The 24,257-nt window shown below is 44.6% G+C and overlaps 1 protein-coding gene across 1 annotated transcript in view; it reads left to right on the forward strand.

Annotated features, from left to right (window-relative positions):
• The window catches only part of scarf2 (scavenger receptor class F, member 2), a 115,709-nt gene extending 101,290 nt beyond the window's left edge, over positions 1 to 14,419 (forward strand). Inside the window, exons 9-11 of the mRNA XM_078554271.1 lie at positions 230 to 354; positions 7,552 to 7,704; positions 11,909 to 14,419. Of these exons, the coding sequence (XP_078410397.1) occupies positions 230 to 354; positions 7,552 to 7,704; positions 11,909 to 13,152 (1,522 nt within the window). The 3' untranslated portion in view covers positions 13,153 to 14,419. The remainder of the gene's footprint in view (positions 1 to 229; positions 355 to 7,551; positions 7,705 to 11,908) is intronic.
• The last annotated feature ends 9,838 nt before the right edge of the window (positions 14,420 to 24,257 follow it).

A 24,257-nucleotide genomic window follows, 5' to 3' on the forward strand; every position in this document is an offset into this window, starting at 1 on the left:
TTGACTTCCTGTCTTTATCTCTCCCACTATAGAATGTAGATGGTGACCCAATATTTTCAGTATCACTAAAGGAGGAACCTCTTCATGATTGTTATTATCATCAACAGATTCACACATCTAGAGCATAATTTGAGATATAGCTTTGGTTCATCTGTCACTGGGACCTGCTGTGAAGTTGGCAGACATGAGGCGCCATCTAACTAATATTCTGTGATTTTCCTTATGCCAGTTCCAATCAAGCCATTGCTGTCAGGGGAAAGCAGGCACGGAGACGTTTGCGTGGCACCTTCAGTCAGATCAGCACCAAGTTACCTAGAATTCCCATTAAGCGCCAGAAATTCCCAAAGGTTGTGGGTGAGTAGAAATTCTTTCTCAAAATTAAAAATGTTTACACAACTGGATATTTTGTTGGAGGAAAACAATGGAAATTCTGGAAAACTTAAGTAAAAACAAAAGAATCTTGGGAAGGGATAGAAGATTAGCATTTGGAATGAGAAAAGATGGATTAATGTGAAAAGGATGGACATTTCTTTGAGGCCTGATTAAGGGTTATATCTAGAATGTTCATCAGTTTTGTCTTTCTCATATGCTGGCTAACCAGCTGAACATTTAATGTTTTCTGAAAACATTATGGATCGAGCATAGTGTCCTTTGCATAACATTTATAAAGGATAGGCTTACACACACAAGAGGAATGAATCTCCCTTTGTTATTTCAGGAAAGAAATTTCTCAGACAAGTGAGATTTTTCTCTTCCCAAAGTTAATGTGCCTCTCGCTTCTTTCCAGAGGCTCTTATATCACTCCAAAGGAATGTTTTAATCCTGAGGTCTTTTTATTTTGGCTGATTCCCGTTGCCCCACATGTTCTGATTGCCTGATGTTGCGTTGTCTATACCTCCACACCTGCACAGTTATTCCCATCTCCACACTTTATTCCCATTGCAATCAATGTAACTTATGACATTGCATTCGGACCAGGAGCTGCCCGTTTAATGGACGAGCCAAACACTGGCTCTACTTCCCGTACATCTTTCATACACTGTCCTGGTTCCAGGTCTGAACAGCCTGTTTCCTGTTGCATAACACAAGATTATTTTATTCAGAAACTGCCATGTAAAATATTTAAACCTAAATCCTCCTTGAAATTGAATTAAAATAAATTCTTATGGCTTTCTGTAAACATTTGAAATTGCATACTATGTAAATCCATATGTGGTAACTGTAGACATTGTCCCAGTCTAAGTATTGTCCCTGCACGTGTACTTTCCTTCTAATAGCCAGGGGTGTCCTCAACAATAGTGACATGCAGATTTATAGTTATATAGCCGTTAATGTTGAAAGACATCCAAAGGCATCATTTCTCAATGAGTATTCATTTGTCACCATAATTCAGTGTGATTTAGACGTGAAGACCAAAGTTATGCATGGTTTTAGAGCAATGAAGGTGATGTGTAGTTAGGTTGCAGATCAGCCATGATCTCTTTGAATGGTAGAACAGGTTCAAGGGGATAAACAGCCTGCTCCTGTTCCTAGAAGTTAGTTTAGACTGATTTTCAGGCAGCGGAAGATTCCTGAGTGGGCCAAGTCCCAACACATGCCCTATTCCAACTGAAATTTCTAAAGAGTGCCCCAAAAATTTAGCAGACCAGCCTGATGCTAAGTTAGTATGCGCTGTACCTATTATACATCTGGAAAATGAGCATGACACATACAAATTTCTACCTCACTTACTTCTGCCAACCTGGTACTTTATACTGCTCACCAGGTGTCAGAGTGGTTCGTCCGGCCCTGTACCTCAGAATGGGCTGCTTACTGCTGCTTTCAAGAACTTCCCTGCAAGCTTTTGCTCCTACTCTAAGCTCCCTGAAGGAATTCCCTTTGTCCTGGCATTGGCAAGACTGAAGACATTGGGTGCAAAATTGGGCTCAGTAACACGCATTGTTTGGGTGCTATGAGTGTCACACTTCTGCCACAAATCACACTGGGTGCCACCTTGTTGAGAGCCATGGTCACATTCACAGCCATTGGCAATGTGGACCTTGTCCTGCTGACATTGCTAACATGCACTGGAGCATACAGAGCAGGCAGTTCATGACATCAGTCAGCATGCAATGCTAATTTGACACCAACAGGAGGTCAACATCCTTGCTTAACCTTACACTGCTGAACACAGGAAGAATCCCAGTGATCCATCCCCCCCCTCCCCACCATCACACCAGTGCTATTTAAAGAGATCATCAAGTACTTTCAGGTTAGTTGCTAGTTCATTTATTCTGGTATTGTTTGAATTTTACAAATGTTTGGAGCTTTCCGTTGTTCTTTCAATTTGTACGAGTCTACAGGGAGTGGTGAGGCAGCTGTTGAAGGACTTTTTGCTCCGCAAAGGCTTCTGTGCAAAACAGTTGGACATACTAGTGGGCATTCTCCTTGGAATACATGTGACTGGGGGAATGCGGCCATGTAGAACTGAATAAGCTGGTACAAGTGGGAAGAGGAGAGGTCTCTAAGCAGGAGGCCATACTCGCCAAGAGGGTTCAGGGAGAAATTGACCTTTTTTTCTTATTCATTCACGGGATGTGGGCTTCGCTGGCTGGGCCAGCATTTATTGCCCATCCCTGGTTGCCCTTGAGGAGGTGGTGGTGAGCTGCCTTCTTGAACCACTGCAGTCCATGTGCTGTAGGTACACCCACAGTGCTGTTAGGTGATCCAGCGACAGCAAAGAAATGGTGATATCTTTCCAAGTCAGGATGGTGAGTGACTTGGAGGGAACTTCCAGGTGGTGGTATTTCCATCTGTCTGCTGCCATTGTCCTTCTAGGTGGTAGTGGTCGTGAGTTTGTAAGGTGCTGTCTAAGGAGCCTTGGTGAATTCCTGCAGTGCATCTTGTAGATGGTACATGGTGGTGGAGGGAGTGAATGTTTGTGGATGTGGTGCCAATCAAGCGGACTACATTGTCCTGGACAGTGTCCAGCTTCTTCAGTGTTCTGGGAGCTGCACTTGTCCAGGCAAGTGGGGAGTATTCCATTACACTCCTGACTTGTGCCTTGTAGATGGTGGACAGGCTTTGGGGAGTCAGGAGGTGAGTTAGTCATTGCACGATTCCTAGCCTCTGACCTGCTCTTGTAGCCAGAGAATTTATATGGCTTGTCCAATTCAGTTTCTGGTCAATGGTAACCCCTAAAGAGGGCTAACTACATTTTATTGTCTCTTGTTAGAGACCAGCAAGACAGAGTGAACACGTGGCTTTGCTAGGATTGCAGGCTTCACCATCGAGCAGGTTGCCATCGCTATCCAGGTGCCCCATGCAAACTCTGCCATACACCAGAATTGAAAGGGATTCCACTTTCTCAATACCCAGCTGGTGTTTGACGAAAAGCAGTGAATCACAAAGGTCATGCCTGATAGCCTGGCATCAATCATGATGCTGTCATTCTGTGGCAGTCCACTCTACCAGCTGCATTTGACCCACCATGGCAAAACAAAGTGTGGTTAGTGTGACACAGCTATTTTTTGACAACATGGCTCATGGTGCCAATGTGCCACCCATGCACACGTGCTCAGTATGCATATAATGAAAGCCACGCTGTCACAAGAAATGTAATACAGCAGATCATTGACATGCTGAAACAATACTTCCGCTGCTTGGAGCACTCTGGAGGACCTCTGCAGTACTCGGCAGAGCATGTGCCAAGCTTTTTCATGGTCAAGTGCATGATACACAATCTCATCATCATGAAGAAACTGCCCTTGCCACCAGTTACACAGCAACCAGCAAGCTGAAGACCAGGACCATGAGGAGGGAAAAGGGAGGAGGTAACTCACCCCTTTTACCAAGGCTGCCTATTAAAAATTAATTTGAGTGTGATTCCAGTAACCACAACCTCAGTTTTCTATTTCAAGGTTGACGCACTGCTTGCATTTCAACCAGTAAGCAAGAATTAGTCATGCTTGGCGACCCTCATGCCTGTCTGACTGCCTCTGTGAGTCTGTAAGCAGGCATTTATGTTCAGGTGTTAAAACTGGCACCTTACTTTCAATAAATTTTGACATGTGCTCCTGTCCCCATGGCAACCAGGTCCCATGGGCTTGTCTCTGGGCAGACTTTGTTTGAGATCACATGTCTCTCTACACTACTTCATTTTACTTGAATTAAAGGGGACAGTTTAAAACATAACCATCTTATAAGGTCCCGCATTCGTAACAATATTTAGTTTTTAAACATGCCTTTTTGAACCTTTGTATCTGGAGAGTTTACTTGTTAAGTCTCCTGATTGGACCACAAATGGGTGTAATTAGCAGAAACTCGCCATCCTTGTTCATTCAGCCTTGGGGGATGACCAGTTTTTTAGGCGAGTCCGGCTTTACCTGAGCCTTTTATGGTGGTTTTGCCAATTGTGGGCAAATTATGTTCATTAAAACCTGCGCAAAGTAGTGCAAAATACTAGCCATTTTATTTAAAGATGTTATATAAAAGAAAGTTGTTTGTTGTTATATTAGTATAAAAACTTCACTATGCCATGTCTTAGGCTAAAACTACCAAGCAGATCTTTTAAATAACAAATGGACAAGTGAACAGAAACAATGGGCAGGATTTAATTAACCCGATGTGGGTCTCGCCCACTGGCTGGTGAACCAGCGGGGGAACTCTGTCAGTTGCATGGGGGAGGCCCAACGGTACTAAGGGAACTTCAGACACTTAAGTAGCCATTGTCAGGCCCTCCGCAGGATTCAAGATCGCAGCAGCAAATGTCCCACCCACCAAAATCTGCCAGCCAATCAAAGGCCAGTAGCTCTTCATTGCCATTAGTGTCACTGGGAGTGGTGGCAGCTGCTGGCAATGCATCCACCAGAGCCCTAGGAACACCAAGGTACCCCAGACCAAAGGTGATTGAGGGCAGGATGGGGATTTCGGGTGGGGGTCATGGGAGAGGGGGGCAGGGTGGTTGGAGGCAAGGGCAGGTGGTTGGTTTTCAGCAGCCACACCCCTCCCAATTCCGAACCCCTCAATGATGCACAGCATGCCTGATAACGAGTGACCTCCCTCCCTCCCCCCAACCTCCTTGTTGGACAAGGTTTACTGGGCGTCCTTCAGGAGGCACAGGAAAGCTGCGCAGCTCCCATTTAATGCCTGAGCCACCACTTCATTATGGTGGGCTCAGGGCCACTGAATTTCAATGCGCTCAGAAATAATGCATAACCAATCGGCCTATTAATAAGCCTACTCGCTGGGTATTCCATTTAGTTGTGAGGGGCTGCATCAAATTCCAACCCCGCCTACCCAACCCCCCACAAAGTTCCCTGATTATTAACATTTACGTGAAAAATTGCTTTTCCGATAGTTTCAGATGGAATGCTCCCAACTTTGAACATGAAAGGCTAAATAATACTTGTTAAAAATAGCTGGGACAAAGCAAACTGAGATATATGTTTCTTAATCTCAAAAACGACATTCGATCAAACATATATATTAAAAAAAGAGCCACAAGATGTTTATATTTGTATCCCTAATACACTTGAGCCAGAGAACAATGTCTAGTTGTGCATCAAAATAAGATGGCAAAGCTGACAGAAATAAAAGAAACCAATACAGTGATACTTGTTACACTTTTATCTGTTACTCAGTTGGTCTATTTTCATATGCTTTAGGCAAGATCAGAAAGACAGGTAATTTCCCAGAATATAGCAGCCACTTTGAGAGTGATATGTCTCTTAAAGGAACAGCTTTTTAAGTAACATGAGGCAGTGCTGAGTAAAGACTCATGAACAATGGATAAAATTACTCTATTTTTGTCACAGACCCAACAACAATGACTTGTATTTAAATAATGACTTTAACATAGAAAAATGTTCCTAGGCATGTCACAGGGGCGTGTTCAGAAATAAATGCTACTAAGTCAAAGATGTTGGTACTAGGAAGGCTGACCAAAAGATTGCTCTCAGGATTACCTAGAAACTACAGCACAAAAATGGGTAATTTTAGTCAACTGGTCTATGCTGGCATTTACACACTGCATGCGCCCCCTCCTACCCCTCTTTATCTGACACTATCCGCCTATCAAGAGATAGTTTTCGGGATGATATTAAAGGAGAAGAGAGTGGAGAGAGACAATGTACCCAAAACAGGACTGGTCTTCACTTACGTAACCCCGAAACTGGTCTTCACAAACTTAGTCACCAATATTTCAGGGAATCTTCAACTTAATATGAACTGGGTCCCCAGCATTAACTTTATTCCTGTGTCTGGTCCATCATTAGTCATTCTGAAGCTCCTGTTAGAATGTGCTAACAGAGAGTCAGTGCTTGGCTTCATCTCAGCAGCCTGGCAGTTTGCCTGAAATATTATTTTCTTTCCTGCATCAGTTGCTGTGTATTAAAGAGGTAGATGTGGAGGCCACGATTAGCACAGATCAACCATAATCACCCACAGCTGCTACTGCAGCTAATGAAATAACCACATCAAAGCTGAACACCACTCAAACCCCAAAGGTTAGGAATTCTTCACATGTTTCTGAGGCATCACCATGGTATTACATCCATGTTAGTAAACAGTTTAGTTAGCATCCCGCTACTTCACAATGCGAAACGCCTTTTAGTTAGTCAGCATGAGGATGGCACAAAGTACATGAGGCTCTGCAGGAACTAAAGGCTGGAAAGGCTGGGGCAAGGGATGGTGGAATTCATCCTACTCATGCACCATGCTGTCAGAGAGATCATTTTAAAGTGGCTTTTATGTGGAACAGGAGCAGTCATTAAACCTGGTGCTAATGCCAATTCACATGTCAACAACATTTTACCCTCAGTCAAGAGCCATTATCCACCACAGGAGGGAACATCAGGAATGGCAGACACCGAAATAGCATAATCAAAATAGGAGGCAGAAGTCTCATCTGATAGTCACAGAGCAATGGGTTTTCATAATAATATGATATAGCCTTCCACTTTGTCACTGAGTTACCTATTGAACTGCTGGATGTTCTACTTCACAATGGATGAATGAAGGATGGTATTGCAGCCAATCTCCACCCAGGCTTATATTTATTTACAGAGTGAAACATTACAAACACACACCTCCTAATTAAACCATGCCTCATGTGTCTCTTTATACATGCACTAGCCCCAATTAATGCTCTTCACCTCAATATGATTAAATACAGTTGATTAACACAATAATATTCTGTGAGACTGCACTAGGTTCCATGGGCAAGATGATCATCAAAGTTTGCAAAATATGAATGAGCATAGATAAATAAGGTAAACCTGGAAAATAACCCAAAGAATATACTTTGAAAAGAGATCTTAGGAGCAACATTAAACAAAGTGTGTGAAATATTTGGAATAATCCTCCAGACAGGACATTTGAAGTTAAAATATGTAGAATGTTTACGATAGTGTAGGGTTTAATTCTGGGTATGAGTAAATGAGTCAATGCGACATTCCCTAGGCTGTTACATTGCAAACACATCACTGAATGTCAAGTGGGTGATTGTCACATACAGATGTTTCTTTAGGCTGGATTCGCCTACTCCCCTTGCTAATCTTGTGCTTCTTTTAGTGGCCCACCATGACATGGAAAACACCTTAAACTGCAGCTTCATTGAGCCACCATCTATGATGGATCAGCCATCCCCATCTTGGTCTTCCCATGGCTCTTTTTCTTCTTTTGATACAGCAGATGATGGTCCCGTGTACTGCGTACCTCATGAGGGTGAGTACAAATTAGGTGGCTGCATATAGTCATACGACTCAAGTTTATATTTGTCCTTCTCTATTTCTAAGGTAAACAGTTGTGCAGTTGAATGAATTCATAAGATCATAGAATGGTTACAGAAGGAGGCCATTTGGCCTATCATAGCTGTGCTGGCCCATTGAAGGAGCAATTCGCTTATTGCCACTCCCCTGCCTATTCCCTGTAGCCCTACAAATGTTTCCTTTTCAGATAATGATCCAATTCCCTTTTGAAAGCCTCAATTGAACCTACCTCTACCACACACTCAAGCAGTGCATTCCAGATCCTAACCACTCGCTGTATGAAACAGTTTTTCCTCATGCTACCATTGCTTCTTTTGCCAATTACCTTAAATCTGTGCCCTCTGGATCTCGATCCTTCCACCAATGGGAACAGTTTTTCCCTATCTGCTCTGTCCAGACTCATCATGTTTACCTCTATCAAATCTGCTGTCAACCTTCTCTTCTCTAAAGAGAACAGTCGCAATTTCTCCAAGCTATTCACGGAATGGAAGTTCCTCATCCCTGGAACCAGTCTAGTGAATCTTTTCTGCACCCTCTCCTTTTTTATTAGTTGGTGGGATGTGGGCGTCACTGGCTAGGCCAGCATTTATTGCCCATCCCTAACTGCCCTTGTTCAGAGGGTATTTTTAAGAGTCAACCACATTTCTGTGTGTCTGGAGTCATATGTAGGCCAGACCAGGTGAGGACAGCAGATTTCCTTCCCTAAAGAACATTAAAGCCTGGTGCCCAGAACTGATCCCAAACCCAGTTGAGGAAGTGCTCACCCTGCCGTTACCTCATGGGGTCGATTGCCATATTTAAACAGCACCCCGACAATCTTTCAACCTTTCCCAGACAGTCCCTTAAACATGCCCCTCAGTCTTTCACCCTTATCCCCTGGTCCTTACCGTTCCCCCCCATCCCCCCAGTCTTCCCTCCATCACACCTCCATTTGGAAGAGGAATGTGATTCTGGCGAGTTGGCTTTTAATGACCATTCATGAGATGCTAATGAATTCAAGTGGGGTCCCCAACATTGCTCATCGGGAAACTCGACCTGCCTTTAACCCGCCTTGAAAATTGGGATAACAAAATTACAAACTATTTTCCTGCCATCAGGAAACTGATTTTTTGACTCATGCCACATACATTGCCCCTGCCCACCACAATTCCTGCTGCTGAGGGTGGAAGATTCCACCCTACGTCTCTATTGACAAAGTCCCGAATGCCGTATGCTTCATTAACCACCCTCTCAACCTGTCCTGCCAAATATGATTTATGCAATATACACTCAGGTCCCTCTGCTCTCGTGCCCCCTTTAGAATTGTACCCTTTATTTTATATTGTCTCTTGGCAATCTTCCTACCAGAATGACTTTTGATATCACTTCACATTTCTCTGCCTTAAATTTCATCTGCCACTTGTAAGTCCATTCCACCAATCTATCTAAATCCTTTTGCAGTTCTACTCTATCCTCCTCACAAATCAGAATATTTTCAAGTTTGATATTGTTTATAAATTTTGAAATTATGCTCTGTACACCAAGGTCTAGATCATTAATATATATCAGGAAGAGCAGGGGTCCCAACACCGACCCTGCGGAACTCCACTATGAACCTTCTTCCAGTCTAAAAAATAATCATTCACCTCTTTTATTCCTGCCACTCATGTTGCTACTGTCCCTTTTATTCCATGAGCTCTAACTTTTCCCACAAGTCTGTTGTGTGGCACTTAATCAAATGTCTTTTCCAGGTCCACATACAGCACATTATTGACATTACCCTCATCAACCCTCTCTGTTACTTCATCAAAAAACTCAAGCAAGTTAGTTAAACACGATCTGCCCTTAACAAATCATGCCGGCTTTCCTTAATTAACCAGCATTTGCACAAGTGACTATTAATTTTGTCCCAAGTTATTGTTTCTGGAAGCTTCCCAATCACCAAGGTTAAACTGACAGGCCTTTAGTTGCTGGGCTTATATTCACATCCTTTTTGAACAAGGGTGTAACAATTGCAATTCTCCAGTCCTCTGGCAGCAGTCTAAGAAAGATTGGAAAATTATGGCAAGTGCCTCTACAATTTCCACTCCCACTTCCTTCAGTATCCCTGGACGCATCTCATCCACTCCTGGTGCCTTAGCAACTTTAACTACAGACAGCTTACCCAACACCTCCTCTATCAATTTTAAATTCTTCATGTATTCGAATTACCTCCTCTTTCACAATGGCCTGGGCAGCACCTTCTGCCTTGATAAAGACAGATTCAAACTTGATACAACAGACGCTCATTTCATACCAAAGGCTCCCTGCCTCCATGCGTAAATCCTCTTTTTGGTCCCTAATCGGCCCCACGCCTCCTCTTAAAAGCCTTTTACTATTTATATACCTGTGGAAGACTTTTGGAATCCCTCTTATGTTAACTGCCAGTCCCTTTTCAAACTCTTTCTTTGTTTCTCTTCTTTGCTTTAACAATTCCTTTCCGAACCTTCGATATTCAGCCTGATTCTCAATTGTATTATCGGCATGACATCTGTCATAAGCATACGTTTTCTGCTTCTTAAGTTTTACTTCTTTTGTCATCCAGGGAGCTCTGGATTTGGTTGCCCAATCTTTGCCCTTTGTGGAAATATACTTTGACTGTACCTAAACTGTCTCCTCTTTAAAGGTACCCATTGTTCAATTACCATTTTGCCTGCCAACCTTTGATTCCAATTTATCTGGCCCAGATCCATTCTTACCCCATTGAAGTTGGCTTTCCCCCAGTTAATTATTCTTACTCTGGATTGCACCTTGTCCTTTTTCATTGTCAACCTAAACCTTATGATACAATGATCACTATCCCCTAAATGTTCCCCTACTGACACTTGGTCCACCTGGCCCACCTCATTCCCAATTGGGACAGTGAAGATCCTTATTACCAATTGAGCTAAGAGTAGGCGGTCATTAGAACCATAGAACCATAGAAAGGTTACAGCACAGAAGGAGGCCATTCGGCCCATCTTGTCCATGCCAGCCAGAGGACTCCCAGGTGCCCTTCCTAATCCCACCTTCCTGCACCCAGCCCATAACCCTGCAGTTTACAGCACTTTAGGTGCAGATCCAGGTACTTTTTAAAAGAGTTTAAAGTTTCTGCCTCTACCACCAACTTGGGCAGCGTATTCCAGATACCCACTACCCTCTGCATAAAAAAGTTCTTCCTCATGTCCCCACTACACCTTCTGCCACTTATCTTGAATCTATGTGCCCTGGTTCTAGAATTCTCCATCAAGGGAAACAATTTTATCCTGTCCACGCTATCGATTGCCCTCATAATTTTGTACACCTCAATCAAGTCACCTCTCAGCCTTCTTTGTTCTAAGGAAAATAACCCCAACCTATCCAATCTTTCCTCGTAGCTACAGTTTTCTAACCCTGGCAACATTCTTATAAATCTCCTCTGCACTCTCTCCAGAGCTATTACATCCTTCCTGTAATGTGGTGACCAGAACTGCACGCAATACTCCAGTTGTGGCCTCACCAGTGTTTTATATAATTCCAACATTATATCCTTACTTTTATATTCTATACCTCTGCCAATGAAGGAGAGCATTCCATATGCCTTCTTTACAATCTTGTCTACTTGAACTGCTGCCTTCAGGGACCTGTGTACTTGTACGCCAAGATCTCTCACTTCATCTACCCCTCTTAGTATATTCCCATTTATTGTGTAATCCCTGTAACTGTTTGACCTCCCTAAATGTATGACCTCACACTTCTCTATGTTAAAATCCACCTGCCACTTTACCACCCACTCCACCCACCCATTGTTACTTATCATGGAGGATAAGGATTACTTATTGCCATTTATATTCAGAGTAGAGGTCCTTGTTACAAATTGAATAGCAAACATGTAATTTTGTTGCCAATGGATAATAGCAGTTTTTTCTGTCTGATCAGATGGAGGTACAGACATATCTTTCCTATTTCCTTTGCAAAGTGAGGAATTTATATAAACATTTTATGGGGGTTGGGGGTGTTTGAAGATTTTTGGGTCAATATTGAGAAACCTTCCTCTCTATTTGTTGACCTCCATTGCTAGCAGTAACACTACTTCTTTGGGGTTTTGGTATGTCATGGCTGGTTTCTACAGTGTGGTGCTGTTGACTGTGCAAACATTCTCACACTAAGGTTTGGTTTTACAGAGAGTGTTCTGGAGAACAGTGTCCGGGAGAGGGTGAACCTGGTGGAAAAACTAGCTCCCCCAATCAGTGAAGAGGATGCTGGGGAGTACACATGTCTGAAAGGTGACCCCAACGATACGCTCTTACTTAAATTATCAGACAGTGAAGCCTCTAGTAATGGCTCAGGCTCGACCAGTGGGGCTGTGTATGCAAAAGTAGCACGACTGTCCAAGCAGTCCAAAGATAGCGACATCAGTGTGAACACCAACAGCAGCAAAAACACAAACGCTAGTGGCAAGCACCCTTCACCTGAGAGGACCAAGCCTCCCCCACCTGACCCTTCAACCAAGCCCAAGTTATCTTGGATTCACGGCAAGTTCAACAATAGTCAATCAAGTGCTTCATCAGCCACAAGATCACCATCACTGGATAAAGCAGCCAATCAGGTGGAGAGTCATCACAGAACAACCAGTAGCAGAAGGAGGAATCTAAGTGAGTCCTCTGCTGGGATTTATGGTAAGCAAGATGAGAAGAGAAGCTCCACAGAGGTAAAACTGAGACACAAAGACAAAGGACTCAACCGGGCAAGGGAGCAAACTCCAAATGACACGAGTTGTGGAAGTAAAATGCAGAAAAATAAAGCAAGTCCTGAACAGATGCAAAATCTCAATGGCGCTGTCCAAAATGCTTTGAAAAGAATTGGTACTTTTCCAGATGATAAGAAGGGAGCAGAAGTTAAAGAATCGCCAAGAAGTCCACCACATGCAAAGGGTAGGCCAGAGGTTATTCACCCCCAGCTATCCTCAGAGACAGCTATTATGTTGGCTCAACTCAAAGAAAAGACTCAGAACAAGTCAGAGGTTAACGTGAGGCAAAATGGGCTGATTTCACCTCAGCAACTGAGGGAAAAGCCCACGCCACCTCAGAAAGCAAAGCGCTCATTTGGTGCAAATAATCAGAAGCTAAACAAGGCTGTCATTCCAACGTCAACCAGTCTTCAAAAAATGATAAATCCTTCTCCAGAACACCAGGAAACAACAGCAGGCAATGACAGAAGCTCAACTCTGGAGGACAGGCAAAGCTACAACTACCAGGAGCAGGATGGAATGAACTGTACTCAGGCCAAACAGGAAATGGGTGACCAGACACCCAAAAGGACACCAATCAAAAAACCACCAAGGAAGCGCAGCAAGGAAGCAACGTTAGACTCACACCCTAAAACGGCTGTGATGCCACCTCAGGTGATGGCCTTTAAGGAGTCATAACCAAAAAAATGTTTTCTGCTTCTGTTCACCTCACTAAGCTTCACACAAAAAAAAACGGGCAGAGAGGCACTTGTAAACCTCTTGTGAAAACCAAGGAATAGCACAGCCATTGTTGTGTCTCAGAGCTGCAGCCTATCCACCAAACATGGAGCAAAATAGAAATGATTAACTTTTTAACGTAATATATTCATGCGTGTTTCTTAACTTCACTTATCCCTTCCTGATGGTTCAACATGGCCAAAAGTGCCTAAGTGCATTAAATGTTGGATTGGTACTGCCTTGACGGATGACCAAAAGTAATGCCTCCTTTCCCTTGACCTTGCAAGTGCCTGTGACTGGTGATCAATAATGGTACAGAGAGCCTCTGGCATTTCCACTATTTTTGGAGATAAGTTTCTTTCTATGGACTGTAGAATCCGAGTTTTTGTGACGTTATATATTTCCATAAAATTTGCATAAGCAAAGCTTTCTCTAAAAAGGAAAACGTCAATTCCTTGCCATTTTCTGTTATTTTATTCAGTAATGAACTGCTGGCTTTTGTATTTTATTCTTTTTCAGTTCTCCTGATGCCTCTGTGACCGAGCAAAGACATGGTAAAAGACCAAAGGTGCCACCTTCGTGCCTCATTCAAATGTGTGCAACTAGCTCAGTGCTGCACGCACTGCACTCGTTTCCACCCAGGCACTTTGCCTGTGAAACATGGCAGAGAGCAGCAGCAGCAGGAGAAGGGAGCTTTACAATCAACTATCATGGCAGTGAAGGACCCAATTTTGGCGGGAAAAGATGTTTGGATTAATTTGGAGTGGGGGGAGAAAGGCCCTGGAAAGTAGGGCCTAGGGACCAGAGTTGGTTGTGGCAGAAAGGGCCAGTTTAGATTATAAAGTTCATTGTATTAACAGAACACTGGAGCACAGAGACTGGAGTCTACAGTGAGGTAGTCAGCAGCCACAGTACAAGTGTATTAGCATTCTGTGACAGCTCGCAAGCATAGTTTTAGTCTCTCGAGTACTTTTGACGTATTTACAGTGTTACATGCTACGTGAGACACTAGGTAAAATTCTGCCAGCTCGCCATCTTTGAATAACTGGCAGGGAAGAGCCTTAACTGGCTCAGGTTACTGTGCAGCTGCCAGTACACTGGGACTTCTGACTCCTGGAGAACTGTGTCCCAGCTGCCTTCCATATGCAATCATTTTTGTAAAATATTTTTTTATTTCAAGTTTTATTAAAAATGTCAAATAAAAAGAATAAAACATTTTCTTTCTTCAGCCATCTCCTGGTTGTTTTTATTTCTCCTCTCGACGAGATGTTGGGTGGATGGTATTCTGCTCAATGTGGAAATGCCAAGGGTCAGACTCCAGGAACGTGAGGGAGTTGGAGGCCCGGGGTGGGGTGGGGTGGGTGGAACGTGAGGAAGGAACTGCAATGGCATCTTCTCAGTAAGTAAGTTGAGAATTGAGGCCCCAGTACATCACTGTCCTTTGCATTGGCTCCAGTCCTGTGTTAAGCCGTTCACACAGGGTGATTTGTTGTGAGTCAGGGGTTCGCGCAGAAAACTTGAAAGGGGTTTGAATGGATGTCGAGAGAGCTGGAAAATTTGGGCCTGGCATCAAATTTGTCACACTCATTGTTACATCGAAGCACTTATGTTGTGTGCTCTCCCCCTCTCATGGAATAAACATATTTAGCAGAGCATCGACCGATGAATGCTTTGCTATTGGAAGGGGTTCTAGATGAGGGATGGTTTGCCAGTTTATAGCACTCAGCCTGGGCAGCAAAACCAACAGAGTGCCATTGTGTTACATCACCACAGATTAAGATTTAGATTGGCTTAGTTTGCGCAGAAGCTTGTCAACTTCTTCAGGTCGATCTCAGTACCTGCCGTTCACGGCCCTGGGTACCCATGTAGACTCTCATAAGCTGAAATTGCACTTTGCTATTATCTCAATGTGGTTCCACTTCCACTTAAGTTAGAGATGCAGTGGTGGTACAAATGTCTTTGCATGTGTTCTAATGAGTACCATCCATTATGTAGTGACAAAACTGCAGTAAATGATCAAATTTGTTTTGTTCTGTGAAGAGTTGTGAAGAATTACATAAAACTTATAGCTCAGAAACAGGACATTCGGCCCAATTAGTCTCTGTCGATGTTCATGCTCCACATGAGTCACCTTCAACCCTACTTCATCTAACTAACAGCAAACCCTTCTATTCTTCTTTCCCTCATTTACTTATGAAGCTTTTCTTTAATCAATATTGTGGTGAATGTAAAGGATAATAGCACATAGAATGAACACTTCCCCATTTTAACTACCAGTGCATGGTTCACCCGCACAACCAAAGAGAAGCCCAAAGTTAGGATTTGCAATATTTTAGTGCTCCTCCACACAGCAAGCATAGGCTGGTGTTGTTCTGGATAAACCCCCATCTCATAGCTGACACCTTGCCCGCACAACACTCCACCCTCTGCCCGCCCCACCCATCCCGACCAGTACCTCCCTTCTGGGAGGGGAAAGTCTATCTTGGAAGGTTTGAATTCATATCAAACTGTTGGGAAACCAGCTTCTCTCAGGCGACAGTTCAGATCTTACGCAGAATCATGTTGGGCAATTGCAATGCAAATTCTATTGCAGGCCCTCACCACAACCATGACTTCAGTTTGCATTTAGTCATTGCTCAGAGAGACCATGAGGTTGGCTGTTGTGGAAAGTAGAAAGATTCAAACTGGTGCCCTGCCTTGACCCTTCTCCACGTTTCTTGCCAGGCCTTCCGAGCCCTACTTCACCAGGAATGTGGAGCGCAACGTCCCTCCGAGAGCTCTGTTACAGTGCTGTAGAGTCGGAGGGAAGACAGGACACTCCCCCTTTTTACAGCGCTAGGTGCTTTATGGTAACTTTAAAGGCCCAGTGTGAATATTAGTGAATGGGTGAATGTATGAATGAATGAATGGGCCGGGTGGGTAGGTGGATGAGCTAAGTGAGTTTGTGGGTTAGGTGATAGGTGTGTGAGATGGCAGGTGGATGAGGTGGCAGGTGGTTGAGTTGGTAGCTGGGTACAGTGTGTGAGGTGAATTGTGGGGTAGTCAGGTCAGGTCGGAGGCTGTTCGGGGTGGGTAGTGTGGTCAGGAGGGGCAGTCGGATCAGATTGAGGGTTAACCGGGGGGTCAGGGGTAATTGGGTGGTTGGGGCTAGTCGATGCAGGTCAGGGGATAGTTGGGTGGCCACAAGGAGTGGTTGGGCAAGTATCCAGGGGAGCAGTTTTGGGTGGGATGAGTAGTTGGGGGATGAGAGTGAGTGATTTGGGGGGACTGTGTGTAATTACCCAGGAGTTAGACTCAGTTTCAATCTGTCTGACATTTCCTGGGTAACTACACTGGTAAGTATACTGGAACTGTCTGAACTCTCCGACTCTAACTCAGAGTTGGAGACATTTGCAAAGGATCCCACGGAGCAGAGGATTGCGCATCGGAAGCTGAAACTTCCCGGGCAATTCCCACAGAGGTCAGAGCATCAGGAGTTCCACATGGTCCCAAAGCTCATCTTGGATCGTATGCCCGGTCCCCGACGATCCAGAGACTGGAAGACCTGGGCCTTTATTATACAGACTGACATTTGTTATAGGGAGAAAGTAAAAGCTGCTGACCAAGTAATCTGCACAACAGCCTCGGTATAGATTCTTGTTCACACTGCTTCCTCAGATATATTTTGTGGTGTATATACCCAGCTCACAGGGCTATCAATCAGCCATAGTTAGTGCAGCATCAAGGTGACTGCGCAGGCTCCCAGTGGTAGTTATACAATGCAGGCGCGCTTTCAGCACGCATGGTATCAATTATAAACCACATGATCCCCATTCTCAGCTTCCTCTCACTCTGCTGATGTATTTTCCTGAGGCCCTGCACACAGAGCCCTGACTGTTAGGCCTTGAATGAGCCTCTTGTCTCGGCCTGACAACAGCATCTCCAACTCCAATTGCTTTGCTGCTTAGAGTCAGTGTTTGGATAAAGGGCCAGCGTGACATGCCCAGCACTGCTCTAGAGCATGTAAAAATACACCAGAGTATTGACAGAGGCCAGGGCTGCTATAAAGCTGTGACGGGTTGCTCTTTAGTGTTGGCAAGTCAAGGTGATTGTGCTGCGCTCCTGACAATTCAGCAATAAAATGTACAGAGAATCTGTGACCCGCTGAAGATGCCAGCCTGATGGAGCAGCTCTTGATAACAACAGGATGCTGGTTCACAAGGTCAATGCCAGAACTGCCCGCCATTCAAACTGACAGCTTTCTGTGCCTTTACATGGATATCGCTAAGCCGGCACAACAGGAGACGTATCAGCGGTTAGCAATATTAAAGCACCATTGACATCACTGTCGAGGCAGGGGATGGCAGGGAGTGAGCTGTTTGCAAAGGAAAGGCAAATACAGGCTGTGTTCAATATTAGGAAGAAAAATAACAAAATCTGCTGATTTGAAATCTAGATAATGGAACACTGTATCCAAAACAAAGAGATAAAAACAAAAAACTGCGGATGCTGGAAATCCAAAACAAAAACAGAAACAGAAATACCTGGAAAAACTCAGCAGGTCTGGCAGCATCGGCGGAGAAGAGCACAGTTGACGTTTCGAGTCCTCATGACCCTTCAACAGAACTAAGTAAAAATAGGAAAGGGGTGAAATATAAGCTGGTTTAAGTTGGGTGGGGGGGGGTGGTGGGTGATGGGGTGGTGCTGGAATATATATTAAGCCCCAGTTCAATCATGCAAATTACACAGTTCTGTGAGACAAACAAAAAGAAGTTCATCACTGTTTCCCTTGCCCCTACTGCTCAGACCAGCTCAGGTTCAATGGCTTTTACTCGACAACAGTGATTTCAGCAGGAGCATGTTTCCTTTTTAATGATGAACAGTGGTGTACAATCAAACGATGGAGGAGAAAGTTCCATCAATATCCTCATTCGTAATGATGAGGAGCCCAGCACATCATTGCAAAAAGACAAGGCTGAAGCATTTGCAACAATATTCAGCCAGAGGAATGGTCCAGCTCAGCCTCCTCTTGAGTTCCCCAGCATCACAGATACCAATCTTCTGTCAATTCGATTCACTTCAGGCGATATCAAGGAATGGTTGAAGGCACCGGGTACTGCAATTGTCCTGACAATTTACCAGCAATAGTACTGGAGACTTGTGCTCCAGAACTTGCCGCACCCCTGGCCAAGCTGTTCCAATACAGCTACAACACTGGCATCTATCTGACAACATTATTTCTTTTTCTTATTCGTTCATGGGATGGGGTTGTTGCTGGCTAGGCCAGCGTTTGTTGCCCATCCCTATTTGCCCATGAGAACTGAGTGGCTTGCCAGGACATTTCAGCAGGCAGTTAAGAGTCAACCACATTACTGTGCATCTGGAGTCACATGGTGGCCAGACCAGGTAAGGAAGGCAGATTTATTTCCCTAAAGGGCATTAGTGAACCAGATGGTTTTTTACAACAATCAACAACAGTTTCGTGGTCATCACCAGATGTTTAATTCCAGATTTTTTTTAAAATTCAAATTTCACCATCTGCTGTGGTGGGATTCAAACCCCAGTATCCAGAGTATTACCCTGGCTCTCTAGATTATTAGTCCAGTGACAATACCGTTACACCACCACCTCCCTAAGGTACATCCTGTCCAAATAAAGCAAGACAAACCCAACCTGGCCGATTACTGCTCCATCAGTCTACTTTCAATCATTAGCAAAGTGGTGGAAGGAGTCTTCAACAGTGCTGCGATGTGGCACTTACACAAAAACAACCTGTTCACTGATGCTTGGTTTGGATCCTACCAGATTCATTTGGTTCCTGAACTCACTACAGCATTAGTCAAAAACATTGCCCTTGACATCAACACAGCATGTGACCAAGTGTGGCATCAAGGAGCTCTGGCAAAATTGAAGTCAATGAGAATCAGGGGCAAAACTCTCCACTGACTGGAGTCTTGTCTAGCACAAAGGAAGGTGGTTGCAGCAGATCAATCATCTCAGTCCCAGAACATAACAACAGGAGTTCCTCAGGGTAGTATCCTTGGCCCAACCATCTTCAGCTGCTTCATCAATGACCATCATAAGGTCAGAAGTGGAGATGTTCACTAGTGATTGCACAATATTCAGCACCATTCACGACCCCTCAGATACTGAACCAGTCGGTGTCCATATGCAACAAGACCTGGACAACATCCAGGCTTTGGCTGATATATGGCAAATACCATTTGCACCACACAAGTGTCAGGCAATGACCATCTCCAACAATAAAAAAAATACTACCTCCACTTGATGTTCAATGGTATTACCATAACTGAATCTCCCACGATCAACCTGGGGGTTACCATTGAACAGAAACTGAACTGGAGCACCCATATAAATACTGTGGCTACAAAAGCAGGTCAGAGGCTGGGAATTGTGTGGCAAATAACCTACCTCCTGACTCCCCAAAGCCTGTCCACCATCTACAAGGCACAAGTCACGATTATGATGGAATACTCTGCTTGCCTGAATGAGTGCAGCTCCAGCAACACTCAAGAAGCTTGACACCGTCCAGGATAAAGCAGTTGGGTTGTTTGGCAGCCCATCCATAACCTTCAACATCCACTCTCTCCACCACCGACACACAGTGGCGGCAGTGTTTACCATCTATAATATGCATTGCAGCAACTCACCAAGGGTCCTTCGACAGCACCTTCCAAACCTGCAACCTCTACCAGCTAGAAGGAGAAGGGCAGCAGACGTATGGGAACACCACTGCCTGCAAGTTCCCCTCCAAGCCACAGACCATCCTGGCTTGGAATATACCGCTATTCCTTCACTGTTGCTGGATCAAAATCCTGGAACTCCCTTCCTAACAGCACTGTGGGTGTATCTACCCCACATGGACTGCAGCGGTTCAAGAAGGTGCCTCATCACCACCTTCTCAAGGGCAATTAGGGATGGGCAATAAATGCTGACCTGGCTAGTGACACCCGCATCCCCATTAACAAATAAAAAAAACTCTTATTATCAAGATATGGATGAAGCAGAAAAGTCCATGGACACAGAATTGCCTCGCCTATTAATGCTTGTAGCTGTGCTATGGTTGCCTTGCACTGCTCTCTGCATGTCCCCAGCACCACTGGCCTCTTCCTGCCTGCACGGCATTCTTTCTGGATAAGGGTGAACTGTGTGCATTGGAAGACATTGATTTGACCCAATCCTGATGTCACGCAGCCCAATTGGCTGAAGTGAAGCCAGGATCACAAATTTAGACAACAAATGTGCAAACAATGAATTTGTTGCTGACTCAAGAAAATATAAGCATTCAGCTGCAAGATGGGCTCTGCGTTTATATTATTTAAAGCCACAGGCACCCAAATTGCAGGTGTAGAAATTTTTTTTGGAACTTTTTTCTATTGCAAAATGTCAGGAAGCACCCTGGAGTTTTTGGAAGTGCTTTGGTGAGTTCCTGGTTTTGCCAAAGGGTGTTGTTGCATTCTAATGTGGTGGGTGGCAGGGGGGAGGGGAGTGGCAGGCAGAGGAGTAGGTGACCTGTCTACACAAAGGTTTCAACAGGTATGGGGGCAGCAGTACCAATGTCTCTGGATCTATAGGATGATAGGGAGATGGAGAAACAGGCTGTGGAGAGGGAAGGTCTGTGCAATGTTGTTATGATCCCAGCTAATGATTCTACCGGACAAGCCAAATCCCAAGATGGAAACTGGCTTGATCAATCCCAGCTTTTATTTTTTGTTTAGATACGTGGAGAGTGGCTACTGAACAGAGTTACAGGAGTCAGCTGATGAACTTTTACCAAAAGAATAGAACATTTATTTAACAAGAAAAGATTAACTATATTACAATACTCCTTCACCCACAAGTATACCTTTACAGATATATACAAATTACAAAAACTATCTTATACTCTAATGTTCGCACTAAGTACACAGCCCATGTAAACCAATAGGCAACCTGTGGCCAGGCACACCACACTCTGAAACCAAGTGACAGATGCCATCCCAGACAGATGCCATGGATCTCATCAACTCCCCGCAGACGCTTGTCACACCATGAATCAATGGTCTCACTGAACTCCACCTTTCCAAGGGTTTCCAATCTTTACTCTTGAAGAACTCACTTTGGAATCTTTTCCCAAACTGATGTTTTCTCTCAGACACCTTCCACAAGGGTCCACCTCCAGGGTTTAAAGTTCTCCTTCCGATGTTCCTCTCCCCTCCCCTGGGTCATCATGTGCATTCAAGCATTCTTCCACACATTCTATCTCACTGACTCAGCCGTGTCAACAGAACACCATTGCTTCACATGCCCATAGTTAACAAGTTAAAGACCTTCAACTGACTCTTTAGAACTTCCAGCTTCTCCCAAGCCTATATTGCTTTAAACCTGCTTCCTGCAGCTTTTCTTTTCTTTAAGCTTGAAGCCTTCCTCTCTACTTTCCCTTCCACAGAACAGAACCTCTTCCGGATTCCTGTCCATTGACTAGACTGTCCCCTTGGGAACTTTCCTGTTCCACTCCCCTGGATTTGGGGAATTTATTCTTTAGCTTCTGGAACCTGCTTGTGCTGGCAACTGCTTCCAACTGAACTCAAACTGCTTTTCTTTAGTTTTCTGTGTGCGTGTGCGTGTGTGTGAGCGTGTGTGTGTGTGTGTGTCCTCCTTCTCTGGACCCCTGTTCCTAGGCACCTGCGCAGTTTGTTTTCCTACTCTTGTTTGTTTCAAGAGTCATAAAAAAATCTCATTAGAAATACAGGTATACAAACAGAGCTTTAAACCTGCTGTTTCCGCTTAAAAATAAAAGTAGATCCCAGGTTCCCCCTTTTAACCTACAAATAGAAAAATATATAATTTGAACTTAAACATAAACATTTCCCTTATTCCTAACACACACAAATACAAATCTCTATTTCCTGACACCCATCCCTTTGAAAGAAAGAAAACTTCACAACAGTGAAGGTGAACAGTGAACAATGGCCTTACATCCACCTCACATAAACTCAACATCATAAACCTCTAACAATAACTATTACAGTATATACAAATACATTTTCCACCTCGTTTCACAATTACACATCACTTTGTACCATTACAAAAATGTAACAGGATTAGTATGATTGGTACATCATTGCATTATCATAACTCAACCCTTGTTTTTACTTTTCCTCCTATTCCCAGTCTTCAACTCAGCAAAGAATGTTTCATTTAAGTTCACAGCCCAATCATCCTTTTCATTCGCTGTAGGCGTAATTCCATCCTCAAGCTCATTTTCAAACTCAAATGTGGTAAATTCTCATTTCGATTTAGCAAAGTCAAAATGGCATTTTTTACATTAACATTTCTTCTCTGGCAAAAATCTCTTTTCATCGTTTCAAGCATGTTATTGAGGTGCTTTTTATGTTCACACAAAAGGGATTCATACTCCTGCTTAGTTTGATCTTTAAACTTTTTAGGGTGGGTGCATTCCAGACCCTATCGGACGTGAAATCACGCAAGATGACGTCGGGTGATCGTCCTGATGTCACCCCTTGCTCATGCGATACTTCGGTCCACGGGCACACGCAGATGTCGTAGCCATGCCCACCATCAATTAAGAGGCCAGTTAAGGCAATTATAAAGGCAATTAGCCAAGATTTCACATTGCCCATGCGATTTTGTACTCATCGCATGGGCAAAACAGGCAGATGGACAGCCGATAATTGGCAAAACCTCATCCAAGGGCAGGATAAAAAGGGTCAGCAGTATTACCAGTGTTAGTAGTGATGCTACAGTTGCTGGCAGAGGGGCAGAGGAGCTGCTGCCATCATCTGGAGCGCCCTGAAAGGAGCCCGCAGAGTCAACAAGCAGGTCATGTGCCAATGTGAGGTTGCTCTGGACCTCCTTGCTCACCGTTGATGGATGGGTACCTAGCTGAGATAGTGGATGCCTCATCCATCTCCTACACTGGCACTGACTACCTGAGGTAATTGCCTGTGTGAGGGATTGCAGGTCCGAGCACAACCCCAGGAATCCCTGATTCTGTCCCTGGAGCTGCCTCTCCATGAGAGTCGCCGCTCTCTCAATGGAGGAGGCAGTGCGCTCAGCCATGAGGGTCAACACAGTGCCCATACTCCAATGGACTCCTCCACAACAGAGGCCATGGCACACAGGCCCTCATGGATCTCCACCAGATCTTCCTGCACATTCTGCTGAACATCCAGCATCTGCCAACTAATGGATGACTCCAGAGACTCATCATCTGCCTTCAACCCAGCATCGTCCTGCTCCCCAGCAGTCCTCTGGCTGCCAGTGCCCTGGGCAGTCTCTGCCTCCATCTGCACCTCAAGCAAGTGAGAAGTGCCCTCACCAATGTGCACTGACAATATAGCCGGCGATCTAACGCCCACCGAGGTGCTGGTATCTGCGCTGGTGCCTGGTTCAAAGTGCGGGTGTGATGCAGGTGCAGATGAAGCCCGGCGGTCCTCCGGCACTCTGGTGAGGCAATGGAGATCTGCATTATGGTTCCATCATCTTTCAATGCTCAATGGGGAGTCCAGATTTGAGGCTCCCATCAATGAAGAGAGTACACTAGAATGGATGCACATTCCGAAACTCTCACCTCTGTGCACTGCACTCTTACCTTTGTCTGACACCCAGCCTCTCCATGACTGGTTGCACGGGGATCATGCTGGATCTCCAGCTCAAGGATGTCCTGCTCGAACCTGGTCTGCAGCAACAGGTTGAGCAGGTGTCTGCTTGTCCATTACCTCTCCAATTAGTTATGGCTCATCTTCTCCTGAAACAACAGAGGAGCATTGATTAGTCCACTCTCTACCTGCAGCGCCATTGCAACCTGACCAACCCCATCTGAGGAACACCTCACAGGGCACATCCGAGCCGTGGCCCTCGAGCCAGAAGTCACTCAGTCCAAGCAGCCAGGGCTCACCCCCTTGGCCAGCTCCAGTGTCATTGACAGTTGGCACTCAGACTCTAAGAGACCTGAACTCCACGGGGGGACGGCCAGCACTTAACACTTCTGCACACTGACCCATGCCAACATGCTACTCATCTTTGCTGAGCAAAGCATGTCATCGAACCTCTTGCGGCACTGC

Source organism: Cetorhinus maximus, chromosome 12, assembly GCF_964194155.1.
Source record: "Cetorhinus maximus chromosome 12, sCetMax3.hap1.1, whole genome shotgun sequence".
Lineage (NCBI taxonomy): Eukaryota > Metazoa > Chordata > Chondrichthyes > Lamniformes > Cetorhinidae > Cetorhinus > Cetorhinus maximus.